Genomic DNA, 27,286 nt, shown 5'->3' with positions numbered 1-27,286 from the left:
TTTTGGAGTGGTGTGTGCCTCTTTTCAAAAGTTATTGAACTGGATGCTCTGCCAATGGAGAACCCCATAGAATAGAGTGATGATGGAAATTGAACATCTAGAGTAAATAATAGCACATTAAAGACTTGTAGTATGTTCTTTAGGGTCAAATAAATATTTAGCAACTTGTTTTGGAGTGGTGTGTGCCTCTTTTCAAAAGTTATTGAACTGGATGCTCTGCCAATGGAGAACCCCATAGAATAGAGTGATGATGGAAATTGAACATCTAGAGTAAATAATAGCACATTAAAGACTTGTAGTATGTTCTTTAGGGTCAAATAAATATTTAGCAACTTGTTTTGGAGTGGTGTGTGCCTCTTTTCAAAAGTTATTGAACTGGATGCTCTGCCAATGGAGAACCCCATAGAATAGAGTGATGATGGAAATTGAACATCTAGAGTAAATAATAGCACATTAAAGACTTGTAGTATGTTCTTTAGGGTCAAATAAATATTTAGCAACTTGTTTTGGAGTGGTGTGTGCCTCTTTTCAAAAGTTATTGAACTGGATGCTCTGCCAATGGAGAACCCCATAGAATAGAGTGATGATGGAAATTGAACATCTAGAGTAAATAATAGCACATTAAAGACTTGTAGTATGTTCTTTAGGGTCAAATAAATATTTAGCAACTTGTTTTGGAGTGGTGTGTGCCTCTTTTCAAAAGTTATTGAACTGGATGCTCTGCCAATGGAGAACCCCATAGAATAGAGTGATGATGGAAATTGAACATCTAGAGTAAATAATAGCACATTAAAGACTTGTAGTATGTTCTTTAGGGTCAAATAAATATTTAGCAACTTGTTTTGGAGTGGTGTGTGCCTCTTTTCAAAAGTTATTGAACTGGATGCTCTGCCAATGGAGAACCCCATAGAATAGAGTGATGATGGAAATTGAACATCTAGAGTAAATAATAGCACATTAAAGACTTGTAGTATGTTCTTTAGGGTCAAATAAATATTTAGCAACTTGTTTTGGAGTGGTGTGTGCCTCTTTTCAAAAGTTATTGAACTGGATGCTCTGCCAATGGAGAACCCCATAGAATAGAGTGATGATGGAAATTGAACATCTAGAGTAAATAATAGCACATTAAAGACTTGTAGTATGTTCTTTAGGGTCAAATAAATATTTAGCAACTTGTTTTGGAGTGGTGTGTGCCTCTTTTCAAAAGTTATTGAACTGGATGCTCTGCCAATGGAGAACCCCATAGAATAGAGTGATGATGGAAATTGAACATCTAGAGTAAATAATAGCACATTAAAGACTTGTAGTATGTTCTTTAGGGTCAAATAAATATTTAGCAACTTGTTTTGGAGTGGTGTGTGCCTCTTTTCAAAAGTTATTGAACTGGATGCTCTGCCAATGGAGAACCCCATAGAATAGAGTGATGATGGAAATTGAACATCTAGAGTAAATAATAGCACATTAAAGACTTGTAGTATGTTCTTTAGGGTCAAATAAATATTTAGCAACTTGTTTTGGAGTGGTGTGTGCCTCTTTTCAAAAGTTATTGAACTGGATGCTCTGCCAATGGAGAACCCCATAGAATAGAGTGATGATGGAAATTGAACATCTAGAGTAAATAATAGCACATTAAAGACTTGTAGTATGTTCTTTAGGGTCAAATAAATATTTAGCAACTTGTTTTGGAGTGGTGTGTGCCTCTTTTCAAAAGTTATTGAACTGGATGCTCTGCCAATGGAGAACCCCATAGAATAGAGTGATGATGGAAATTGAACATCTAGAGTAAATAATAGCACATTAAAGACTTGTAGTATGTTCTTTAGGGTCAAATAAATATTTAGCAACTTGTTTTGGAGTGGTGTGTGCCTCTTTTCAAAAGTTATTGAACTGGATGCTCTGCCAATGGAGAACCCCATAGAATAGAGTGATGATGGAAATTGAACATCTAGAGTAAATAATAGCACATTAAAGACTTGTAGTATGTTCTTTAGGGTCAAATAAATATTTAGCAACTTGTTTTGGAGTGGTGTGTGCCTCTTTTCAAAAGTTATTGAACTGGATGCTCTGCCAATGGAGAACCCCATAGAATAGAGTGATGATGGAAATTGAACATCTAGAGTAAATAATAGCACATTAAAGACTTGTAGTATGTTCTTTAGGGTCAAATAAATATTTAGCAACTTGTTTTGGAGTGGTGTGTGCCTCTTTTCAAAAGTTATTGAACTGGATGCTCTGCCAATGGAGAACCCCATAGAATAGAGTGATGATGGAAATTGAACATCTAGAGTAAATAATAGCACATTAAAGACTTGTAGTATGTTCTTTAGGGTCAAATAAATATTTAGCAACTTGTTTTGGAGTGGTGTGTGCCTCTTTTCAAAAGTTATTGAACTGGATGCTCTGCCAATGGAGAACCCCATAGAATAGAGTGATGATGGAAATTGAACATCTAGAGTAAATAATAGCACATTAAAGACTTGTAGTATGTTCTTTAGGGTCAAATAAATATTTAGCAACTTGTTTTGGAGTGGTGTGTGCCTCTTTTCAAAAGTTATTGAACTGGATGCTCTGCCAATGGAGAACCCCATAGAATAGAGTGATGATGGAAATTGAACATCTAGAGTAAATAATAGCACATTAAAGACTTGTAGTATGTTCTTTAGGGTCAAATAAATATTTAGCAACTTGTTTTGGAGTGGTGTGTGCCTCTTTTCAAAAGTTATTGAACTGGATGCTCTGCCAATGGAGAACCCCATAGAATAGAGTGATGATGGAAATTGAACATCTAGAGTAAATAATAGCACATTAAAGACTTGTAGTATGTTCTTTAGGGTCAAATAAATATTTAGCAACTTGTTTTGGAGTGGTGTGTGCCTCTTTTCAAAAGTTATTGAACTGGATGCTCTGCCAATGGAGAACCCCATAGAATAGAGTGATGATGGAAATTGAACATCTAGAGTAAATAATAGCACATTAAAGACTTGTAGTATGTTCTTTAGGGTCAAATAAATATTTAGCAACTTGTTTTGGAGTGGTGTGTGCCTCTTTTCAAAAGTTATTGAACTGGATGCTCTGCCAATGGAGAACCCCATAGAATAGAGTGATGATGGAAATTGAACATCTAGAGTAAATAATAGCACATTAAAGACTTGTAGTATGTTCTTTAGGGTCAAATAAATATTTAGCAACTTGTTTTGGAGTGGTGTGTGCCTCTTTTCAAAAGTTATTGAACTGGATGCTCTGCCAATGGAGAACCCCATAGAATAGAGTGATGATGGAAATTGAACATCTAGAGTAAATAATAGCACATTAAAGACTTGTAGTATGTTCTTTAGGGTCAAATAAATATTTAGCAACTTGTTTTGGAGTGGTGTGTGCCTCTTTTCAAAAGTTATTGAACTGGATGCTCTGCCAATGGAGAACCCCATAGAATAGAGTGATGATGGAAATTGAACATCTAGAGTAAATAATAGCACATTAAAGACTTGTAGTATGTTCTTTAGGGTCAAATAAATATTTAGCAACTTGTTTTGGAGTGGTGTGTGCCTCTTTTCAAAAGTTATTGAACTGGATGCTCTGCCAATGGAGAACCCCATAGAATAGAGTGATGATGGAAATTGAACATCTAGAGTAAATAATAGCACATTAAAGACTTGTAGTATGTTCTTTAGGGTCAAATAAATATTTAGCAACTTGTTTTGGAGTGGTGTGTGCCTCTTTTCAAAAGTTATTGAACTGGATGCTCTGCCAATGGAGAACCCCATAGAATAGAGTGATGATGGAAATTGAACATCTAGAGTAAATAATAGCACATTAAAGACTTGTAGTATGTTCTTTAGGGTCAAATAAATATTTAGCAACTTGTTTTGGAGTGGTGTGTGCCTCTTTTCAAAAGTTATTGAACTGGATGCTCTGCCAATGGAGAACCCCATAGAATAGAGTGATGATGGAAATTGAACATCTAGAGTAAATAATAGCACATTAAAGACTTGTAGTATGTTCTTTAGGGTCAAATAAATATTTAGCAACTTGTTTTGGAGTGGTGTGTGCCTCTTTTCAAAAGTTATTGAACTGGATGCTCTGCCAATGGAGAACCCCATAGAATAGAGTGATGATGGAAATTGAACATCTAGAGTAAATAATAGCACATTAAAGACTTGTAGTATGTTCTTTAGGGTCAAATAAATATTTAGCAACTTGTTTTGGAGTGGTGTGTGCCTCTTTTCAAAAGTTATTGAACTGGATGCTCTGCCAATGGAGAACCCCATAGAATAGAGTGATGATGGAAATTGAACATCTAGAGTAAATAATAGCACATTAAAGACTTGTAGTATGTTCTTTAGGGTCAAATAAATATTTAGCAACTTGTTTTGGAGTGGTGTGTGCCTCTTTTCAAAAGTTATTGAACTGGATGCTCTGCCAATGGAGAACCCCATAGAATAGAGTGATGATGGAAATTGAACATCTAGAGTAAATAATAGCACATTAAAGACTTGTAGTATGTTCTTTAGGGTCAAATAAATATTTAGCAACTTGTTTTGGAGTGGTGTGTGCCTCTTTTCAAAAGTTATTGAACTGGATGCTCTGCCAATGGAGAACCCCATAGAATAGAGTGATGATGGAAATTGAACATCTAGAGTAAATAATAGCACATTAAAGACTTGTAGTATGTTCTTTAGGGTCAAATAAATATTTAGCAACTTGTTTTGGAGTGGTGTGTGCCTCTTTTCAAAAGTTATTGAACTGGATGCTCTGCCAATGGAGAACCCCATAGAATAGAGTGATGATGGAAATTGAACATCTAGAGTAAATAATAGCACATTAAAGACTTGTAGTATGTTCTTTAGGGTCAAATAAATATTTAGCAACTTGTTTTGGAGTGGTGTGTGCCTCTTTTCAAAAGTTATTGAACTGGATGCTCTGCCAATGGAGAACCCCATAGAATAGAGTGATGATGGAAATTGAACATCTAGAGTAAATAATAGCACATTAAAGACTTGTAGTATGTTCTTTAGGGTCAAATAAATATTTAGCAACTTGTTTTGGAGTGGTGTGTGCCTCTTTTCAAAAGTTATTGAACTGGATGCTCTGCCAATGGAGAACCCCATAGAATAGAGTGATGATGGAAATTGAACATCTAGAGTAAATAATAGCACATTAAAGACTTGTAGTATGTTCTTTAGGGTCAAATAAATATTTAGCAACTTGTTTTGGAGTGGTGTGTGCCTCTTTTCAAAAGTTATTGAACTGGATGCTCTGCCAATGGAGAACCCCATAGAATAGAGTGATGATGGAAATTGAACATCTAGAGTAAATAATAGCACATTAAAGACTTGTAGTATGTTCTTTAGGGTCAAATAAATATTTAGCAACTTGTTTTGGAGTGGTGTGTGCCTCTTTTCAAAAGTTATTGAACTGGATGCTCTGCCAATGGAGAACCCCATAGAATAGAGTGATGATGGAAATTGAACATCTAGAGTAAATAATAGCACATTAAAGACTTGTAGTATGTTCTTTAGGGTCAAATAAATATTTAGCAACTTGTTTTGGAGTGGTGTGTGCCTCTTTTCAAAAGTTATTGAACTGGATGCTCTGCCAATGGAGAACCCCATAGAATAGAGTGATGATGGAAATTGAACATCTAGAGTAAATAATAGCACATTAAAGACTTGTAGTATGTTCTTTAGGGTCAAATAAATATTTAGCAACTTGTTTTGGAGTGGTGTGTGCCTCTTTTCAAAAGTTATTGAACTGGATGCTCTGCCAATGGAGAACCCCATAGAATAGAGTGATGATGGAAATTGAACATCTAGAGTAAATAATAGCACATTAAAGACTTGTAGTATGTTCTTTAGGGTCAAATAAATATTTAGCAACTTGTTTTGGAGTGGTGTGTGCCTCTTTTCAAAAGTTATTGAACTGGATGCTCTGCCAATGGAGAACCCCATAGAATAGAGTGATGATGGAAATTGAACATCTAGAGTAAATAATAGCACATTAAAGACTTGTAGTATGTTCTTTAGGGTCAAATAAATATTTAGCAACTTGTTTTGGAGTGGTGTGTGCCTCTTTTCAAAAGTTATTGAACTGGATGCTCTGCCAATGGAGAACCCCATAGAATAGAGTGATGATGGAAATTGAACATCTAGAGTAAATAATAGCACATTAAAGACTTGTAGTATGTTCTTTAGGGTCAAATAAATATTTAGCAACTTGTTTTGGAGTGGTGTGTGCCTCTTTTCAAAAGTTATTGAACTGGATGCTCTGCCAATGGAGAACCCCATAGAATAGAGTGATGATGGAAATTGAACATCTAGAGTAAATAATAGCACATTAAAGACTTGTAGTATGTTCTTTAGGGTCAAATAAATATTTAGCAACTTGTTTTGGAGTGGTGTGTGCCTCTTTTCAAAAGTTATTGAACTGGATGCTCTGCCAATGGAGAACCCCATAGAATAGAGTGATGATGGAAATTGAACATCTAGAGTAAATAATAGCACATTAAAGACTTGTAGTATGTTCTTTAGGGTCAAATAAATATTTAGCAACTTGTTTTGGAGTGGTGTGTGCCTCTTTTCAAAAGTTATTGAACTGGATGCTCTGCCAATGGAGAACCCCATAGAATAGAGTGATGATGGAAATTGAACATCTAGAGTAAATAATAGCACATTAAAGACTTGTAGTATGTTCTTTAGGGTCAAATAAATATTTAGCAACTTGTTTTGGAGTGGTGTGTGCCTCTTTTCAAAAGTTATTGAACTGGATGCTCTGCCAATGGAGAACCCCATAGAATAGAGTGATGATGGAAATTGAACATCTAGAGTAAATAATAGCACATTAAAGACTTGTAGTATGTTCTTTAGGGTCAAATAAATATTTAGCAACTTGTTTTGGAGTGGTGTGTGCCTCTTTTCAAAAGTTATTGAACTGGATGCTCTGCCAATGGAGAACCCCATAGAATAGAGTGATGATGGAAATTGAACATCTAGAGTAAATAATAGCACATTAAAGACTTGTAGTATGTTCTTTAGGGTCAAATAAATATTTAGCAACTTGTTTTGGAGTGGTGTGTGCCTCTTTTCAAAAGTTATTGAACTGGATGCTCTGCCAATGGAGAACCCCATAGAATAGAGTGATGATGGAAATTGAACATCTAGAGTAAATAATAGCACATTAAAGACTTGTAGTATGTTCTTTAGGGTCAAATAAATATTTAGCAACTTGTTTTGGAGTGGTGTGTGCCTCTTTTCAAAAGTTATTGAACTGGATGCTCTGCCAATGGAGAACCCCATAGAATAGAGTGATGATGGAAATTGAACATCTAGAGTAAATAATAGCACATTAAAGACTTGTAGTATGTTCTTTAGGGTCAAATAAATATTTAGCAACTTGTTTTGGAGTGGTGTGTGCCTCTTTTCAAAAGTTATTGAACTGGATGCTCTGCCAATGGAGAACCCCATAGAATAGAGTGATGATGGAAATTGAACATCTAGAGTAAATAATAGCACATTAAAGACTTGTAGTATGTTCTTTAGGGTCAAATAAATATTTAGCAACTTGTTTTGGAGTGGTGTGTGCCTCTTTTCAAAAGTTATTGAACTGGATGCTCTGCCAATGGAGAACCCCATAGAATAGAGTGATGATGGAAATTGAACATCTAGAGTAAATAATAGCACATTAAAGACTTGTAGTATGTTCTTTAGGGTCAAATAAATATTTAGCAACTTGTTTTGGAGTGGTGTGTGCCTCTTTTCAAAAGTTATTGAACTGGATGCTCTGCCACTGGAGAACCCCATAGAATAGAGTGATGATGGAAATTGAACATCTAGAGTAAATAATAGCACATTAAAGACTTGTAGTATGTTCTTTAGGGTCAAATAAATATTTAGCAACTTGTTTTGGAGTGGTGTGTGCCTCTTTTCAAAAGTTATTGAACTGGATGCTCTGCCACTGGAGAACGTGTGGCAGTGCCTCCAGTGTCTCCAGTGGCAGAGCATCCAGTTCAATAACTTTTGAAAACAGGCACAAACCACTCCAAAACAAGTTGCTAAATATTTATTTGGTCCTAAAGAACATACTACAAGTCTTTAATGTGCTATTATTTACTCTAGATGTTATGTGCTATTATTTACTCTAGATGTTCGATTTCCATCATCACTATTCAATGGGGTTCTCCAGTGGCAGAGCATGCAGTTCAATAACTTTTGAAAAGAGGCACACACCACTCCAAAACAAGTTGCTAAATATTTATTTTACCGTAAAGAACATACTACAAGTCTTTAATGTGCTATAATTTACTCTAGATGTTCAATTTTTTATCATCACTCTATTCTATGGGGTTCTCCAGTGGCAGAGCATCCAGTTCAATAACTTTTGAAAAGAGGCACACACCACTCCAAAACAAGTTGCTAAATATTTATTTGACCCTAAAGAACATACTACAAGTCTTTAATGTGCTATTATTTACTCTAGATGTTCAATTTCCATCATCACTTTATTCTATGGGGTTCTCCATTGGCAGAGCATCCAGTTCAATAACTTTTGAAAACAGGCACAAACCACTCCAAAACAAGTTGCTAAATATTTATTTGGTCCTAAAGAACATACTACAAGTCTTTAATGTGCTATTATTTACTCTAGATGTTATGTGCTATTATTTACTCTAGATGTTCAATTTCCATCATCACTCTATTCAATGGGGTTCTCCAGTGGCAGAGCATGCAGTTCAATAACTTTTGAAAAGAGGCACACACCACTCCAGAACAAGTTGCTAAATATTTATTTGACCCTAAAGAACATACTACAAGTCTTTAATGTGCTATAATTTACTCTAGATGTTCAATTTTTTCATCACTCTATTCTATGGGGTTCTCCAGTGGCAGAGCATCCAGTTCAATAACTTTTGAAAAGAGGCACACACCACTCCAAAACAAGTTGCTAAATATTTATTTGACCCTAAAGAACATACTACAAGTCTTTAATGTGCTATTATTTACTCTAGATGTTATGTGCTATTATTTACTCTAGATGTTCAATTTCCATCATCACTGGTTTTTGAAAGTATACAATGACTCCCCCCATCACAGGGTCTTAATCTGCGTGGTTGTATAGGGAGACAAGGGAAAGGCACTGGCCGACGCATGTTATTGCACAGCTATCGCTCTGTCAGAACTTTGTTTGTGTTTGGGTCCCAACTGGGCTTTGAGGAACAGGGAGATGACCCACTGAAATGAGTGAGAAAGTGATTTGATTGTCTTCCAAAATTTAATAGGGTTATTGAGATTTTGTGTGGTTTCATTTAGATAATATTCAGATTTTGTTTTACGTATAAGAGCTGTACATTTCTTTCTCAATGTTCTAAATGCTACCCAATCTCTTTCTGTATTCGATTTCCTCGCTTATAGCCCAAGCCAAATTTCTTTCATGAAGGAGTTCAGATAATTCATGTGAGAACCATGGGTTATCACGTCCCTTTACTCTGAATGCCCTAACATGTGCATGCATGTTTATAATCTTCAAAAATAAAGTGTGAAAATACTGCCATGCAGTGGACACATCAGGTATTAAAAACAATTGATCCCAATCATATGCAAACAACTCATGCAAAAACCCTTGTTTATCAAACAGTTTAAAGCTCCTTTTTGTAATAAGTCTAGGTTTTACTTTGGGAATTTTACAATCCCTTATTTAAGTGACGTGACATATGGCTAAGTACGGTGACCCATACTCAGAATTCGTTCTCTGCATTTGATCCATACAAAGTACACACACACAGCAGTGACTACACACACGGAGCAGTGGGCAGCCATTTATGCTGTGGCGCCTGGGGAGCAGTTGGGGGGTTCGAGACTCGAACCCACAACCTTAAGATTACGAGTCAGACTCTCTAACCATTAGGCCATGACTTGCCCCCGTATATCGACAACAGTACAATGATCACTGACATCATCAGGAAAAACCCCTGTATGTGTGTGTTTATGGGGTTTGTTTATTAGTATAATACCTATTAAAGTGGACTTACTTGGATTCTTATAATTTGGTCATGTAGATGAGTTGAGTAAGTTGAGTAAAATTCACAGAGTCACAATATGCTTTAAACTGATCTGAGTTTGATGTTAACCAGTTCCAATTCAAATCCCCAAATATAACAAGGTCTTTTGAAAGCAGGTCAGATAAAACAGCTGACAATGAGGTGAGAGCATCACTGATGGCTGCTGGTGGTCTATAGCAACCAACTATGCATAAATGACAATCCTATCCATATTCCAGATCAATAGCCAAAAGCTCAAGCTGCTTAGGGATAGAAACTGATTTAAGAGCAATAGCATGAAAGTTTGATTTAATATACATTGCAACCCCACCCCCTTTACTTTTACGATCAGCCCAAAACACATTATACCTCTCTAATGCAATGTCGTGGCTTGAGATTGATTTTTTTAGCCACTTCTCAGAAATAACCAGAACATCAGCTTTGGTCGTCTTGACCCATATTTGTACTTGATCTATTTGAAAAAGCCAAAGGAGTTGAAACACTTCCAACTGGACCAGGATTTGGATTAATACCGGCCAGTAAAATCAACAACATTAACATTATTCTTCTTGGGCAAGTGGGCTCAGTGGTCTTGTTGTTTTGTTGTGGTGATTAATCTTTCATTTGCAGAATTCCAAGTACTCGTTACCATTTGATGCTTTACCGACGGTAGCCATTGTTGGGATGCTGAGAGCTTTTACAATCTTCCTGGCTCTGGTCCGGCACCTCGTGCTGTAGATGTCCTGCAGGTCAGGGAGCTCAGTGTGGATGGTACGTTCAGCTGACTGCACCACCCTCTGGAGGATTGTCCTGTCCTGCATGGAGCTGTTCCTGAACCAGGAAGTGATGCTACACGTCAGGACGCTCTCAATGGTGCAGGTGTAGAAGGTCTTTAGCACCTGAGATGGTTGTTTGAAGTCCCTTAATCATCTCAGGTGATACAGTCACTGCTGGGCCTTCTTCACCAGGGTGTTGATGTGACAGTACCAAGACAGGTCCTGTGTGATGTGAACACCTAGGTACCTGAAACTGTCCACTCTCTCTACTGGGGTCCCGTTGATGTTTAGCGGTTGGTATGACCGCTCCTGCTTTGTGCTGAAGTCCACCATCAACTCTTTAGTCTTGCTGATGTTCAGGAGAAGATTGTTCTCTTGGCACCATCTCTCCAGGTTTTTAGTCTCCTGTAGGTAGGCTGTCTCGTCATTGTTGGAGATCAGGCCCACCACAACAGTGTCGTCAGCAAACTTGATGATGGTGGTGGCCACACAGTCATATGTGTACAGTGAGTACAGCAGGCTGAGTCCCAGGACCTCCAACTTGGAGGTGTGCATGGAGGGAATTATGATGATTTTTTGTGAAAAGTAGGTAAAGTAGAAGGGAAACTGGGTTTCCGCTCATGTGCTGACGAGCCGTGAGAGCATACTGTTGTTAATCATGGGGTCCTTTTGTACTAAGAGTGCGTGTTGTGTCAATAAGAAAGAGAAGGTTGAGGGAAATATTTTGCAGTCTGGCACTCAGCCAATATGATAAGGGATGTTCGAGAGAGATGTTTAGGAAGCATGGTATTCAGAGTTTGAAGTATGTGGAAGAATAAGTTTGGGTCCCCCGGTTCCCTTTACTCTGTTCACAAAGGTATTCACGGTAGCTGGTTCGGTCTCACATGTGTCTCTTATGAAATCAAGGTCTGAAAACTGGGAGAATTTAAGGCTATGCATGGCTAGTACACATGGCACCCTTGACGTAACAACATACCAATGACAATATTTAAGGGCCTGTAAACATCCTAATGTTCAATTTATGATAACTAATTATGGACCTGGTTCTGAATCACAATATTGTAAGTGGGTATTGGTCTGTGGATTTCCAGAAATAGGTAGTGATAGTGAAGGGCATTTTAAAAAAATAAAAGTTGAGAGAAAAGTTGCATGTGGCTTCAGAGAAAAGAGACAAGAAGTAAATGAGCATGCAAATCACACACACAAACCATTTTCACAATCTTCTCTGGATGGCTGCCCTCTCAGCCCACCACCTTAGGCACCCCCGCAGACAAACAATAACCACCCACCAGCTGTTATACTGCTTCCTACTGCTACTACTTCTACATCCAACGGACAGTTTACTCTCCAGCAGGATGCTAGACACACAGATGTGCACAAAGGAATGCAGATCTCAGAGGTGTGGGACAAGAAGATCCTCTTTTCAACACACTCAGGTAACATGATCTTTTTGCTTTCTGGTAAAATGGACATGACAAAATCTCCTTGTCTAGACAAGAGGACGATGAAACAGTCTCCAGATATCTTGCACAATTTATAGAAGTACATGATGCACACAGTGGCCTTGAATGCCCTGATAACATGGCTGAAGCTGCTGACCTTAATGCGTATGAGGCAACTCTGAGAAACAGTATCATAAATGGATTATGAGAGGACATTGCAAGAAACGTCAAGCAAACTTGCATTACTAGGGACACTGAAAAACTGTCTTTGATTGAACAGTATTTCATCCATGCAGAAAAGCTGCTAAAAGCCGAGAGACAAAAAGAAAAAGACGAAAGGTCAAAAATGAAACACCGTCTCAACATGGTTTAGTTGTCTGTGGTCTGAGGAGATTCCATTAGAGGAAGAGGATGGAACAGGCCTGGATTTCAGAATGGATGTTTTATATGTGGAAGTTATTGCCCTAAGAAATATCAAAGGGAAACCAAGAGGCATGAGGTTTGAATGGGTTTGGGACGGGTAAGCTCAGGGATGGGTAAGTCTGACTCTTTTATGCAATGCAAGGAAGAAAAGCTTAAACTAACTGTTCCATTTCCACCTGTTACTACACAGGTAACAATTTGGATTTTCTTTTTGATTTCTGAGTATTGCCCAATAGAACCGTTGGGTTGAGATTTGTGGATTTGTGGAAGGTGGATTTTTTCACAGTTGCATGCAATGAACTTTTAAATACTCCTCCTAGAGGATTCATGGGATTGAATCTAATGCGAAATTTTTGACATCTCGAACGGTGCTGCCATGGCGAGGCGACTAATTATGGCGAATTCAGAGAAACAGGAAATGTCTAATATCTAAAGCAGAAAAATGTCTTTTTGGGTTGACACACGGTGTGTATGTTCGGCCAAGGATTCCGATCGCATCGATGTGCTTATTGTGAATATATATATAACATAGCGCCACCAACAGGTGCCAGGAAGTGCGTTAGTCACAACAGTTGCATGTGGTGAACTTTTAAATACTCCTCCTAGGGAATTCATGCGATTCACACCAAAAGTGGTGACCATGATGCTGAGACGTTGCACTTGCTAAATTGCGGATGGATTTTTGATATCTCGAACGGTGCTGCCATGGCGAGGCGACTAAGTTATGGCGCATTCAGAGAAAGAGGAACTGTCTTCTACCTAGGGTTAGGGTTAGATGTCTTATTGTGATGACACGTGGTGTGTATGTTCGGCCAAGGATTTCGATCGCATCGATGTGCTTATTGTGAGTCCCAGGTATAGCGCCACCAACAGGCCCCAGGAAGTGTGTCAGTCACAAAAGTGGATTTTTTGACAGCTGTATGCGGTAAACTTTTAAATGCTTCTCCTAGGGGGTTCATGCGATTGAGACCAGACTTGGCCACCATAACGCAGAGATATTAGTGATGCGAAATTGCGAACGGATTTTTGATATCTCAAACACCGTTGCCATGGCATCGTGTCAAAGTTTACATTTTATTTCAGGCATATTTAAGGCTTTTGGGGTGCTTAGATTAAGTTGAAATTTGACACATACATCACATTTCTCGGCTGTTAAGTGTTGACAAAAAAGGTCAGACAAAGGTGTGTCTCTTAAGTGGCTCACTAGCGCCCCCGTTTGTCTAAAATGTGGGGTTTCATTTACCTACAGTCCCCAAATGGGTCAGTAACAACATAAAATAGTCCACTGATATTTACCCACTTGATGCACTTGCCCACCGTGCATTGTTTTCTGGAAGGCACCGTATAGCGATAAAAAAAATGTGCGAGGGCCGCCATCACTGCTTGCAGCTATATTTAGGGCCCTAGCACCGATGGTCCGAAGCCCTATTGTTTTTGCTCGGGTTTATTATTTTTTCTTATTTTATTTATTTATTTATTTTTTTGCACACATTGGCCAATAGGGGGCCCTTAACATGCTCAAAAACTGTTGAAATTTGGCACACACGTCAGAGTCGTGCGACGCTAGGCTCAGGCAAAGGCTGGAATACGGGTGTGGCAGGGGGGCTCTGTAGCACCCCCTGTAATGCAAAAATAAACATTTGTGCACAGAGCGGGCAATTGTGTACGCACATGTACGAGAGTTGGTACGCATATAGATCTCATCGACCCGAACAACTTTTGCACTCTAAACTATGAGCTCCGCCCAGCAGGAAGTCAGCCATTTTGGATTATTTCATAATTGCATGCGGTGAACTTTTAAATAGTCCTCCTAGGGAATTCATGCGATTGATATCAAACGTGGTGAACATGATGCCGAGACTTTGTACTTGCTAAATTCTGAAGGGATTTTTGATATCCCGAACGGTGCTGCCATTCAATGCAATTCAATTCAAGTTTATGTGTATAGCGCTTTTTACAATCGGCTTCGTATCAAAGCAGCTTTACAGAACATAAACATAGAACAGAAGTTAAACCTAAGGAGAAAAAAGAATTAATATAGTAAAAAATTATGATATATATAGTTCACAGTGTGTATGTATGTATGTATGTATGTATGTATGTATGTATGTATGTATGTATGTATTTATCCCCAATGAGCAAGTCTGAGGTGACTCAGGCAGCAGTGGCAAGGAAAAACTCCCTTAAATTGGTAAGGAAGAAACCTTGAGAGGAACCAGACTCAAAGGGGAACCTCATCCTCATATGGGTGACACTGGGGGTGTGATTGTAATATACAGTCAAACAACTGTTGAATTGGTGTAAAGATCACATGGAGTTCAGATCTCCTCTTGGTATCATAAAGTCCAACTGGAGCTGGTAGATCTGTAGATGTCTCAGGATTTTCATAGAGTCAGCCTCAACTCAGTGGAGGTCCAAAATATTCATTGCATGAAAGACGATCGGAGCTGGTACAATGTCTGGATGCCTCGGGATGGGTGTGAAAGAGAGAAGCAGTGTAGGGGGATTAACATATTTGCTGTTCATAAAAAAGGTGCAAGTCTAAAGTAATGGTGCATAATTTTATGGGATGTATTATGTGTGTGTGTACGTCTGACTAAAGAGGTGAGTTTTTAATCTACGTTTAAACTGGGAAAGTGTGTCTGAGCCCCGAACACTATCAGGAAGACTATTCCAAAGTTTGGGAGCTAAATAAGAAAACGCTCTACCACCTTTAGTAGACTTAGATATTCTGGGAACTAGCAGAAGTCCTGAGTTTTGTGATCTCAGAGAGCGTGAAGGATTGTAACGTGTTAGAAGACTAGTTAGATACATGGGAGCTAAACCATTAAGAGCCTTGTACGTAAGTAGCAGCGGTTTGTAATCAGTTCTAAACTTAACAGGTAGCCAGTGTAGAGATGATAAAATTGGGGTTATATGGTCATACTTTCTTGTCCTAGTGAGAACTCTGGCAGCTGCATTTTGGACTAACTGTAACCTATTTATTAAAGATGCAGGACAACCACCTAGTAATGCATTACAATAGTCCAGTCTAGAGGTCATGAACGCATGAACTAGCTTCTCAGCATCAGATACAGACAGGATGTTTCTCAGCTTGGTGATATTTCTAAGGTGGAAAAAGGATGTTTTGGTAGTATGGGCGATATGATTTTTAAAAGACAAGTTACTGTCTAATAAACACCAGGTCTTTCACTGTCGAGCTACTAGTAACAGTACATCCCTCTAAATGGAAGTTAAGCTGTGAGAGTTTCTGTGCACTGGTTTTTGGACCTATGAGTAGTATTTCTGTCTTATCGGAGTTTAACAATAGAAAGTTGCAGCTCATCCAGTCTTTTATCTCTCTAAGGCATTGAGTTAATTTGGACACTGTGGCTATTTCATCTGGTTTTGATGAGATATATAACTGTGTGTCATCAGCATAACAATGGAAACTAATCCCATGTCTTCTAATAATGTTCCCTAATGGAAGCATGTATATAGAGAAAAGCAGAGGTCCTAGAACTGATCCTTGAGGGACCCCATAATTAACTGGTAATAAACTGGAGGATTCGCCATTTAATTCTACAAAATGGTATCGATCAGACAGGTAGGATCTAAGTTAGGTTTTTTGATGAGTGGCCTAATAACTGCCAACTTAAAAGACTTCGGGACGTAACCTAAAGATAACGAGGAGTTAATGATATTAAGAAGAGGCTCACCAGCTTTATGTAACACTTCTTTCAGTAGTTTAGTTGGGATGGGGTCTAGTGAACATGTTGTTGATTTAGCTGTAGTAATAAGTTTATCTAACTCTTCCTGTCCTGTACTTGTAAAACTGTGTAAAGCCTTAGGTGAGATTGTGTCACTGGTTGCTCTCATATGTTGAGCGTCACCTATTTTATTCCTGATACTTTCGATTTTATCAGTGAAGAATCTCATAAAGTCCTCACTACTGAAATGTGATGGAATAGTGTGTTCAGATTTCTGATTTTTTGTTAAACTAGCCACTGTGCTAAATAAAAACCTGGGATTGTTCTGGTTATTTCCTATGAGTTTGCTCAGGTGCTCAGCCCTAGCAGCTTTTAGAGCCTGTCTATAGCTGGACATACTGTCCTTATACACAGTTATAATAACCTCTAATTTAGTTTTTCTCTATTTCCGTTCGAGGTTACGGGTCTCCCTCTTGAGGGTGTGAGTATGACTATTATACCATGGTGCAAGTGTTTTATCTCTAACCTTCTGTAATCTGACTGGGGCAACAGTGTCTAATGTGCTAGTGAATATAGAGTCTATGCTGTTAGTCATTGCATCTAGGTCGTTTGAGTTTGAGGGTACATTAACAAGTCCAGACAGATCAGGCAGGTTATTTGTGAATCTGTCTTTGGTGGTCGGAATAATGGTTCTACCGAGTCGATAACGTGGTGAGACACAGTTAGTCTGTTCTATAGGTAGTGAGTACATTATGAGGTAATGGTCTGTGATGTCATCACTTTGAGGTATGATATCTATATCAGTGACTTCTATTCTGTGTGATATTATTAAATCTAGTGTGTGGTTACGTCGATGAGTTGCACTAGTGATGTTTTGTTTGAGCCCAAGTGAGTTTAGTAAGTCCATAAATGTGAGTCCTAAAGCGTCGTTTGTGTCGTCAACATGAATGTTAAAGTCTCCTACAATTAATGCTTTGTCAAAGTTAACCAATAGGTCTGAGAGAAAATCTGTGAATTCTCTAAGAAAAACTGTGTAGGGCCCTGGGGGTCTGTACATCAGGGATTTCTTCGTGTGCATGTGCGATAGTGTAACATTAAGGACGAGCACTTCAAAAGAACTAAATCTATGCTGTGTTCTCTGGGTAACAGTGAGGTAATCACTAAGGATAGTGGCGACACCACCTCCACCACCTCCACGACCAGTCAGACGAGGCTCGTGCTTATAGATATATCCTGATGGTGTAGACTCGTTTAGACTGATGTATTCATTTGGTTTAATCCAAGTTTCGGTGAGGCAGAGTGCAGTAAGGCTATTATCTGAGATCATTTCATTCACAATAAGTGCTTTGGGTGATCTAATGTTCAGAAGTCCAAACCTTAAGAACTGTTTTGTTTCTTTGGCATTTTTCTGGTCTAATTACAGTAAGATTATTTCGAGAACTTCTCGTGTATTTACTTTTTGATCTCACTGCTCGGGCAACAGACACAGTTTCTATAGGGTGAGCTTAAGTCTATAACCTAGAAATATATGAAATATAACCTGCGATCACAAACCTAATCCTAGACTAAATGTGACTTAGGACCATAATTCTCAATTTTACTCATTCAATATCACAAATCTGAACAGCTGTAATACGATTGGATAGGCGTGTTCATTTATGGAAATTAGGCGGATCCCACTGAATCATGGGACTAGTGATTCTTATAGAATTTTACTTAACTTTAAAAATGAAAAATGATAGATACATCATTTTCTGTAGATGACAGTTTATGAGATGTAGAGCAAAACTAGCTGTTCACAATTTCGGTCAGCAGAGGTCACCGTTACCCCACCCTCCTCATGTTACTCAGGCCACTACATGACTTGGATTAGCCTTTCACTAAAAATATCAACTGGTAGGGAGTTACGCTTTCCTTCTGACAGTGTGATCTCCCGGAGTCCACCCAGTATAAGCTTGTTGGCCTGCATCGGGGTCATCCGCTGGAAACAACGGCCTCCACCCACCCCACAGTGCATCATATTGTCAGAGTGGCTCTGGAAACCTTGTGGTGTTAACAAGGAGTCACTGGCAGAGCACATTAAAGATAACAGGCTAAAATCATTGGTAATAATAGCAAAATTCAATCTTATTTACTCTAAAATGTAATGTGTTTCAATAATAGGCAAGGTTAGACATCCAGTACTCAATAAATACAAACTATAACCGGGATCTCAAAATAGGACCACTAAACTGAACCTCGATTCCCAAACGTAAAGTAAAATTTTATTATATTTAGGTCTCAATCCTATAATTCAGTTGTGAAACCTAAACCTATTTAAAAAAAAACAATTTCAATCTCAGCCTCTGCGGAGGGTGTATACTGACTAAAGGCCAAAACATCCGATGAATCTGAGGTGCACTACTGATGATGTGTCCTGAAATTCATAAAAATACCATTTAATTTCACAAAATAGGCCATTACTTTATTTAAAATACTAAAAAGCTAATAAATAAGTAAATAAATAAATAACACATTTTTTAATAATAACATTGGCCACCTGCTCAGCCCAGTGGCTTACATTCAGCATCAAAGGCCCAGTTGGGAACACAAATAGAAAGAGTTCCGCCAGAGTGATAGCAGTGCAATAACATGCACTGGCTTCGGTTTGTGATGGGGGAAGTCATTGTACTTTCCAAAAACCTAGCCCTAACCCGATTTCTGTATTTATTAACTTCTGGCGGTTGTATACATGAACACCGCTGTCTCTGGCGTCCATGCACTAGTAATAGTCAGTCTAAAAAACGTAAATAAAAACATAAACGTAAATAGCACCATATTGAATCTGGAGTGGCCGCTGCATGCTACTGTAAAAGCATATAAGCAGTTACCAAATGACTTTCAGAACAATCCACAAAAGCACATCTAAACATAAACAATGATAATACAAAGTGTGCCATCAGTTAAAATATAATTTTATTATAGAAAGTAAATATACACATCATGTTCTCTAATCATGTGTTATGTGCGTAGCAGTCGCCAGTAACATGCATCATTGCACTCATTGAGTCAAATGTCATTGTTTCAATCACTCAGCACATTTACTACATTCATAAAAAAAAAGTTTTACAGCCACAAGTTTTATATTATGATTTATTAAACCTCTTCAGTTCACACAGGGAAGGACAATTTATTTTCAAGTAAAACATTTCAGTCAGTCTCTAGTGAACTCAGAAATGACCCTGAACTCTTGGCTGCTAATTTCCACTGGACTACAAACTGTTGTAGAAAGAACATTATTTACATTTACATTATTTCATGTCCAGTGTCACTCAAATGAAGATGAGATTCTCTTCTGAGTCTGGTTTCTCTCAAGGTTTCTCATGGAGTTTTTTCTTGCCCCATCACATCAGGCATGATCATGTTGATAGATGTTAGAGATAAATAGTAATTTAATTTTAAACATTTAAATTTACTGTTTCTATATTTGTGAAGCTGCTTTGAGACATCAATTGTTAAATGTGCTTTAAAACAACTTGAATTGAATTAACGATAACTATCTAGGTAGAATCAATAGTTATTGTAGTAGAATTATTGCATTCGAAAATACTTCTTCCTGCCTGATCAGTGCATAAAGGTTTATTGAAATAAAGCTCCAATGATGTTAAGAATGCTGAGAACACATCTGCAGTTTATTACACATTTCTCACAGCAGCAGCTCACTAAAGTTCAGTGTCAAAGCACACATTAATACACATTAATACACATTTTAAAAACATCAAGTACTAAAATATAGTAAAGTAAAAATCATTTCAAGCAGGTATAACATTATAATTCTGACATTTTATTCCTTGGCAAGATAACAGAACAATCTGTGAAAACCCTTTAATCTTGTTTAATAAACCTGCACACACGATGAACACTGTATGACCTGTACTGAAGGGATATTTGTGGATGACTGGAGATCAGTATGGATAAGCAGAAATGGATATGTAAATGATGAATAAACTCTGGTAAGTGATTTGTCCAAGCTGATTCCGGGTGGTTGCTTGGACCTTCAGGTTCACCAGACCAGACTGATTTAAATAGCGAGTGGTGAAAACGATTCCTCTTCCAGCCTCACCTTTAATCCCAAACAGCCCCTCTGTAATCTCTCCATTTTGTTCCAGAATGGTGAATACTGTACTCTCTTGAAGAACACCAGTCTCGGAAAATGCTGATAATCGGATGACGTTCTGGTGAGCTGGAATTCCCAAAGGAAGTGTGATGAGTTTATACTGAAGGAGGAGAGAGGATCCTGTGACACATCCATGTAAACAGGGCTTGTAACACATGCTGTGGACAAACAGACGACCGATAATTTGACTTGTTAATTAGCTTGTTTGTACATGTCAAACTTTTTTTTTCCTCATATACATATATTCCTCTTCATAGATTAGCTTGTTTCATGTTTTTGACTCATGACCATGTTTTTTACTCTGATTATAGAAAAACAATTATGATTTTTAAAATTTGTTTTAACATTTTCTAACAGATCTTGAACTTTGAATCCATCTTATCAATGCTTATCACCATTAGCTTAAACATATTTAAAGTTGAACATGAATTTCAATTCAGTCAGATGAGGTTGTGAAGTTAACATTTATCATTTTTACCCTGGACTTCCTCCACTGTGATAGCTGGCAGGACAGGGAGTGTCCAAACATTGATAACTCCCCCTCATGTTAAAGCACATTTGGTTTGGTCCACACTGTAAACTTTGCTCAACACATTCATCAATATCTGAAATTGTAGTGTCAATACATGATTATTTTGCACTGCATTGTATTTATAAACATTATAGAATAGAAATAGAATTTTTACTATGTTCGTTTCTGCTACAAACATTCAGATGTAAAACTTTGACATTAATGAACATATGTAGATGTACCTCTACATGTTTGACCATTGGGCATCAGCTGATATCCCGAAGGGCAAAAACACTGAAAACTTCCCAGTGAGTTGCGGCACTCGTGTTGGCACGGTTTCCTGAGCACACACTCATCAATGTCTGAGCAGGAAGAATCAAAAAATCCCACATACAATCAAAGAAATTTACCATTTTTCATCCATAAACTGTTTAATTTTTTTGTATTTTTTTCTTTGAGAACTTACCCACACAGGTACTGGCTTTACTTGTATAACCAGGTGGGCAGGTGTGTAAACTGCTCCATGGTGCCCCTGGCTGTGTGTTCTTTAGCAACATTAGTGTTTTACCCCTTGTGGATACTAACTGAGGCTGAAGTCCAACCCAAGATCGATTTCTAAACACATTTGCTCTCTCAAGTCCAGCACACGAGCGGCCGTCCACCAGCAAGATAGATCCCGGGGGACACAAACACCGGAAACTACCAGGTACATTTCGGCACTGATACCCACATGGACTTCGAGACTGTGCACACTCATCAACATCTGACACATCCGAGTGAGAACAAGTAAAACATCATGCACATATTTACAATGTCACACAATCAGAATATTTGAATTTTTTTGTGTGTTTTATGATGTGTTGTATAATGTGTTGTGTGGAATGGTGTAGTGTGGTGTGGTGTGGTGTTGGGTGGAGTGGTGTGGAGTGATGTGGTGGTGTGTGGAGTGGTGTCCTGTGGAGTGGTGTGGAGTGGTGTGGTGTGGAGCAGAGTGGAGTGGTGTGGAGTGATGTGGTGTGGTGTGGAGCAGAGTGGAGTGGTGTAGTGTGGGGAAGAGTGGAGCAGAGTGGAGTGGTGTGGTGTGGTGTGGAGTGATGTGGTGTAGTGTGGAGTGGTGTGGAGCAGTGTGGTGTAGTGTGGAGTGGTGTGGTGTAGTGTGGAGCAGAGTGGTGTGGTGTGGAGTGATGTGGTGTAGTGTGGAGCAGAGTGGTGTGGTGTGGAGTGATGTGGTGTAGTGTGGAGTGGTGTGGAGTGATGTGGTGTGGTGTGGTGTAGTGTGGAGCAGAGTGGAGTGGTGTGGAGTGATGTGGTGTAGTGTGGAGCAGAGTGGAGTGGTGTGGTGTGCTGTGGTGTAGTGTGGAGCAGTGTGGAGTGATGTGGAGCAGTGTGGAGCGGTGTGGAGTGGTGTGGAGCAGTGTGGAGTGGTGTGGAGTGATGTGGTGTAGTGTGGAGTGGTGTGAAGTGATGTGGTGTAGTGTGGAGTGGTGTGGAGTGGTGTGGTGTAGTGTGGAGCAGAGTGGAGTGATGTGGTGTGGTGTAGTGTGGAGCAGAGTGGAGTGATGTGGTGTAGTGTGGAGCAGAGTGGAGTGATGTGGTGTAGTGTGGTGTGGTGTAGTGTGGAGCAGAGTGGAGTGATGTGGTGTAGTGTGGTGTGGTGTGGAGTGATGTGTGGAGTGATGTGGTGCAGAGTGGAGTGATGTGGTGTAGTGTGGTGTGCTGTAGTGTGGAGCAGTGTGGAGTGATGTGGTATAGTGTGGTGTAGTGTGGTGTGGTGTGGAGTGGTGTGGTGTAGTGTGCTGTGGTGTAGTGTGGAGTGGTGTGGAGCGGTGTGGAGTGATGTGGTGTAGTGTGCTGTGGTGTAGTGTGGAGTGGTGTGGTGTAGTGTGGAGCGGTGTAGAGTGATGTGGTGTAGTGTGGTGTGGTGTAGTGTGGAGTGGTGTGGTGTAGTGTGCTGTGGTGTAGTGTGGAGCAGTGTGGAGTGGTGTGGTGTGGTGTAGTGTGGACTGGTGTGGAGTGATGTGGTGTAGTGTGGTGTGGTGTAGTGTGGAGCGGTGTGGAGTGATGTGGTGTGGTGTGGTGTGGTGTAGTGTGGAGCGGTGTATAGTGTGGTGTGGAGCAGTGTGGAGTGGTGTGGTGTGGAGCAGTGTGGAGTGGTGTGGTGTGGTGTGGTGTGGAGCAGTGTGGAGTGGTGTGGTGTGGTGTAGTGTGCTGTGGTGTGGTGTAGTGTGCTGTGGTGTGGTGTGGTGTGGAGCAGTGTGGAGTGGTGTGGAGTGGTGTGGTGTGCTGTGGTGTGGTGTAGTGTGGAGCGGTGTGGAGTGATGTAGTATAGTGTGGTGTGGTGTAGTGTGGAGTGATGTAGTATAGTGTGGTGTGGAGCAGTGTGGTGTGGTGTGGTGTGGAGCAGTGTGGTGTACTGTGGTGTGGAGCAGTGTGGTGTGGTGTGGTGTGGAGCAGTGTGGTGTAGTGTGGAGTGATGTAGTATAGTGTGGTGTGGAGCAGTGTGGTGTGGTGTGGTGTGGTGTACTGTGGTGTGGTGTGGAGCAGTGTGGTGTACTGTGGTGTGGAGCAGTGTGGTGTGGTGTGGTGTGGAGCAGTGTGGTGTGGTGTGGTGTGGTGTGGTGTGGAGCAGTGTGGTGTACTGTGGTGTGGAGCAGTGTGGTGTGGTGTGGTGTGGAGCAGTGTGGTGTGGTGTGGTGTGGTGTGGAGCAGTGTGGTGTGGTGTGGTGTGGTGTACTGTGGTGTGGTGTGGAGCAGAGTGGAGTGTTAGATATGATGTAATATTCCTATGTATGTATGATATGCCATTTATCATGAACACTAATACACCGCACCTACACACGGCTTGCCCACACCCTGTGAGCGGTAGCCTCTGGGACACACACACACATAACCACCAGGCGTGTTTTGGCAGATCTGGCTGTAGCGACACACGTGACTGCCGTCTTTACATTCGTCTACATCTGAAAAACAAATGTAATGCTGACATCATCACAGTATCACAATAAGCAGGTATGAACAGCAGAGTATGATCTTGCTAATTAATGACAGGAAATCTGTGATTTAATCTGTTTAATGACACATTATCTATTAAAAAAAAGATCTGTGTGCCACAAAAAAAGTATTTGCCCTCTATTATTTGCCCTTCTGTGTTAGACTTTATGTTCATCTTGGTTAGCAGTGGTTTCCACTCAGTCTCTTTCTAATGGTAATAACACTGCTGATAACTAAGGCTTCCTTAAATGTACCTTAAACCCATCTAGGTCCTGTTATTACTTATGTGTTGTTGATACGGTCTTAAGTCCTATTCGGACGGGATTAGTTTAACGTGGGGACGTGGGGGGTAAAGTAATTATTACCACAGCTTCTCTGTCATTTTAGTCCCGTCCGAATGTACCATCTCAGTAATCATCACGGACAATGTCAGTAAAGATTACGGCGACTTTTACCTTCTGTAAAAAGGTCCGGAAAAATGACCTCAGGTAATACTGATCCCGTCCGAATCGACCCGCTGTAAATATGTACGGTAGAATTACGTCATTTCCTGTTTAAAAGTTTTGCAAGCATGGAGGCGCTTGTAACAGGAAGCGAAATAATACACACATGACGACAAGGAGGTTACTGTGGTGCGTAAAGCGAGTTACCCCTCCCCCTTCCCACTTCTGCTAGTTTTACTGAGACGTCTTGTCCCGTGTGAATTGGCCACTTAATATTACAGACGTCCTGAGGTAAAATCGCATTACTCCACGTCCCCACGTAAAACTAGTCCCATCCGAATAGGGCTTTAGAGGGTTTTTAGTCAGTTGGTAACGTCTGTGTCTGTGTCTAATATTCCCCACTCACCAGGTTTTCTCCATTTGGAGTTAATGGCTCTTACTGTGGATTTGTAACGCTGTACCAGACTGAAATAATTCAATAACTTTCCCTCTCATCTTTTCCATAGCAAATTCCTTTAATGTAATACACTTAAAACTATCTATTTTTATTTTCTAAATCTTGCTGACACTTAGGGGACACGGTGGCTTAGTGGTTAGCACGTTCCCCTCACACCTCCAGGGTCGGGGTTCGATTCCCACCTCCACCTTGTGTGTGTGGAGTTTGCATGTTCTCCCCGTGCCTCGGGGGTTTCCTCCGGGTACTCCGGTTTCCTCCCCCAGTCCAAAGACATGCATGGTAGGTTGATTGGCATCTCTGGGAAATTGTCCGTAGTGTGTGTGTGTGTGAGTGAATGAGAGTGTGTGCTCCATCCAGGGTGTATCCTGCCTCGATGCCCGATGACGCCTGAGATAGGCACAGGCTCCCCGTGACCCGAGAAGTTCGGATAAGCAGTGAGTGAGAGAGTGAGAGAGTGAGAGAGTGAGAGTGCTGACACTTACCCACACACACACCAGATTCAGCCAGGGTCATTCCTGATGAACAGCTATCAAAACACTGATATCCTCCATTTGTATTCTTACATTGCTGGTGAGATGGACACACACTCCTCAAACACTCATTTATATCTACACACACACACACACACACACACACACACACACACACACACACACACAATAAAATGATTAAAAAGGTTTACCATTTAAAGCAATTCAGTCTGAATATTGACCTGTGACATAAAAAGGGTGCTTCTTATTATATGACAAATTAATAAAACAAAAGTCAAATCTATAGTTCTGGTGCTTTGTGTTCATCATCAAATGTTCTCTAGACCTTCACAATAAATTTATGCATTTTATTTATCTAGAAAGGCGGCGTTCTATAAGTTGGCAGCTTTGACTGTTTACTTGGTGCTGTTCAATGCTGGAATGTTGCTCACTTGTTCAATTCTCTTTATTTTTAATTCTATAGTTTTATACAACATCTCCCTCAGTAAGAGTCTCTTATAACATTACATTTATTATTTAGAACATTTCAGCCACACACACACACACACACACACACACACACTGACCAAAACAGCGATGCCCCACCAGGTGGTATCCAGACCGGCAGCCACAGAAGAATGAGCCAAGTGTGTTAAAGCACCGATGCTGGCAGGGAGACACAGATGATTCCAAACACTCATCCACATCTAATGAATACAAATAACACAAATTCACATTCTTGTAGCCCTCTAATTACCACACACACACACACACACACACACACACACATACTACATAATTACACAATTACTTTGAGTAGACCTGCATATTGTCAGTGGGTATGTTTGAGCGTGGTAAAGATTTGATTTGATTTTATAATCCCACTCAGTGTTTATAATGATTTATAATCCCACTCAGTGTTTATAATGATTTATAATCCCACTCTCAGTGTTTATAATGATTTATAATCCCACTCAGTGTTTATAATGATTTATAATCCCACTCTCAGTGTTTATAATGATTTATAATCCCACTCTCAGTGTTTATAATGATTTATAATTCCACTCAGTGTTTATAATGATTTATAATCCCACTCTCTGGTGTGCAGGATGAGGTTCCCATTTAAGTCTGGCTCCACTCGAGGTTTCTTATAAAACCTTAATATAAAAAAGTCATTTTTTGCTGTAATTCATCTGTGTATTTACCCCATGTAGGCACCGTGGGTTACTGTTCTCAACCAATCACTGTTCCTACAAACACAAGCTCAGGCTACTGACCCTAACCCTACTTGCCCTAACCCTACTGACCCTAACCCTACTGACCCTAACCCTACTGACCCTAACCCTACTCGCCCTAACTGTAGTGACCCTAACCCTACTGACCCTAACCCTACTGGCCCTAACTCTAGTGACCCTAACCCTAGTGACCCTAACCCTACTGACCCTAACCCTAGTGACCCTAACCCTACTGACCCTAACCCTACTGACCCTAACCCTAGTGACCCTAACCCTAGTGACCCTAACCCTAGTGACCCTAACCCTACTGACCCTAACCCTACTGACCGTGACCCTAACCCTAGTGACCCTAACCCTAGTGACCCTAACCCTAGACAAATATTTTGACCATTAAATGCATGCAGGTCATGAACATAACTAACCCCTTGTGAGAAGGACGAACATTGACATAAAAGGTTAGATACATTTTAGATGACATAAAGAGGACGTGTCCATAAACATGAGGACATACTGACACCCATTCTGTGCCACCCGAAGACAGAGATATAATTAAAATTCTACAGGACCTTCACAGCCATCAGTCCTGGTTCTGTTCTCAGTACCACCAGTTCTGTGTCTGAATCCCAGCCCACACTTCACAGAACACCGATAACTTCCAACTGT

General features: G+C 39.7%; 1 protein-coding gene across 2 annotated transcripts in view; it reads right to left on the bottom strand.

Moving 5' to 3' along the window:
* Positions 1-19,478: 19,478 nt before the first annotated feature.
* hmcn2 (hemicentin 2) overlaps positions 19,479-27,286 on the bottom strand; it is a 48,552-nt gene continuing 40,744 nt past the window's right edge. The window contains exons 53-60 of one of the 2 annotated variants that reach the window (XM_027158679.2): positions 27,190-27,286; positions 25,976-26,095; positions 25,401-25,526; positions 23,859-23,987; positions 21,494-21,790; positions 21,270-21,389; positions 20,995-21,121; positions 19,479-20,674 (exon numbers count right to left, since the gene is read on the bottom strand). The exon at positions 27,190-27,286 is cut by the window's right edge and continues 59 nt beyond it. In XM_027158679.2, coding sequence (XP_027014480.2) covers positions 20,305-20,674; positions 20,995-21,121; positions 21,270-21,389; positions 21,494-21,790; positions 23,859-23,987; positions 25,401-25,526; positions 25,976-26,095; positions 27,190-27,286 — 1,386 coding nt within the window. In that variant the 3' untranslated portion in view covers positions 19,479-20,304. Of the gene's footprint in view, positions 20,675-20,994; positions 21,122-21,269; positions 21,390-21,493; positions 21,791-23,858; positions 23,988-25,400; positions 25,527-25,975; positions 26,096-27,189 lie in introns of those variants that run through there. The other variant, XM_047800184.1, reaches the window with a different exon arrangement.

Source organism: Tachysurus fulvidraco, chromosome 14 (genome assembly GCF_022655615.1).
Source record: "Tachysurus fulvidraco isolate hzauxx_2018 chromosome 14, HZAU_PFXX_2.0, whole genome shotgun sequence".
NCBI classification, from domain to species: Eukaryota; Metazoa; Chordata; class Actinopteri; order Siluriformes; family Bagridae; genus Tachysurus; species Tachysurus fulvidraco.
The sequence above is the reverse complement of the archived record's forward strand: the minus strand, read 5'-3'. Positions and strand labels throughout refer to the sequence as shown.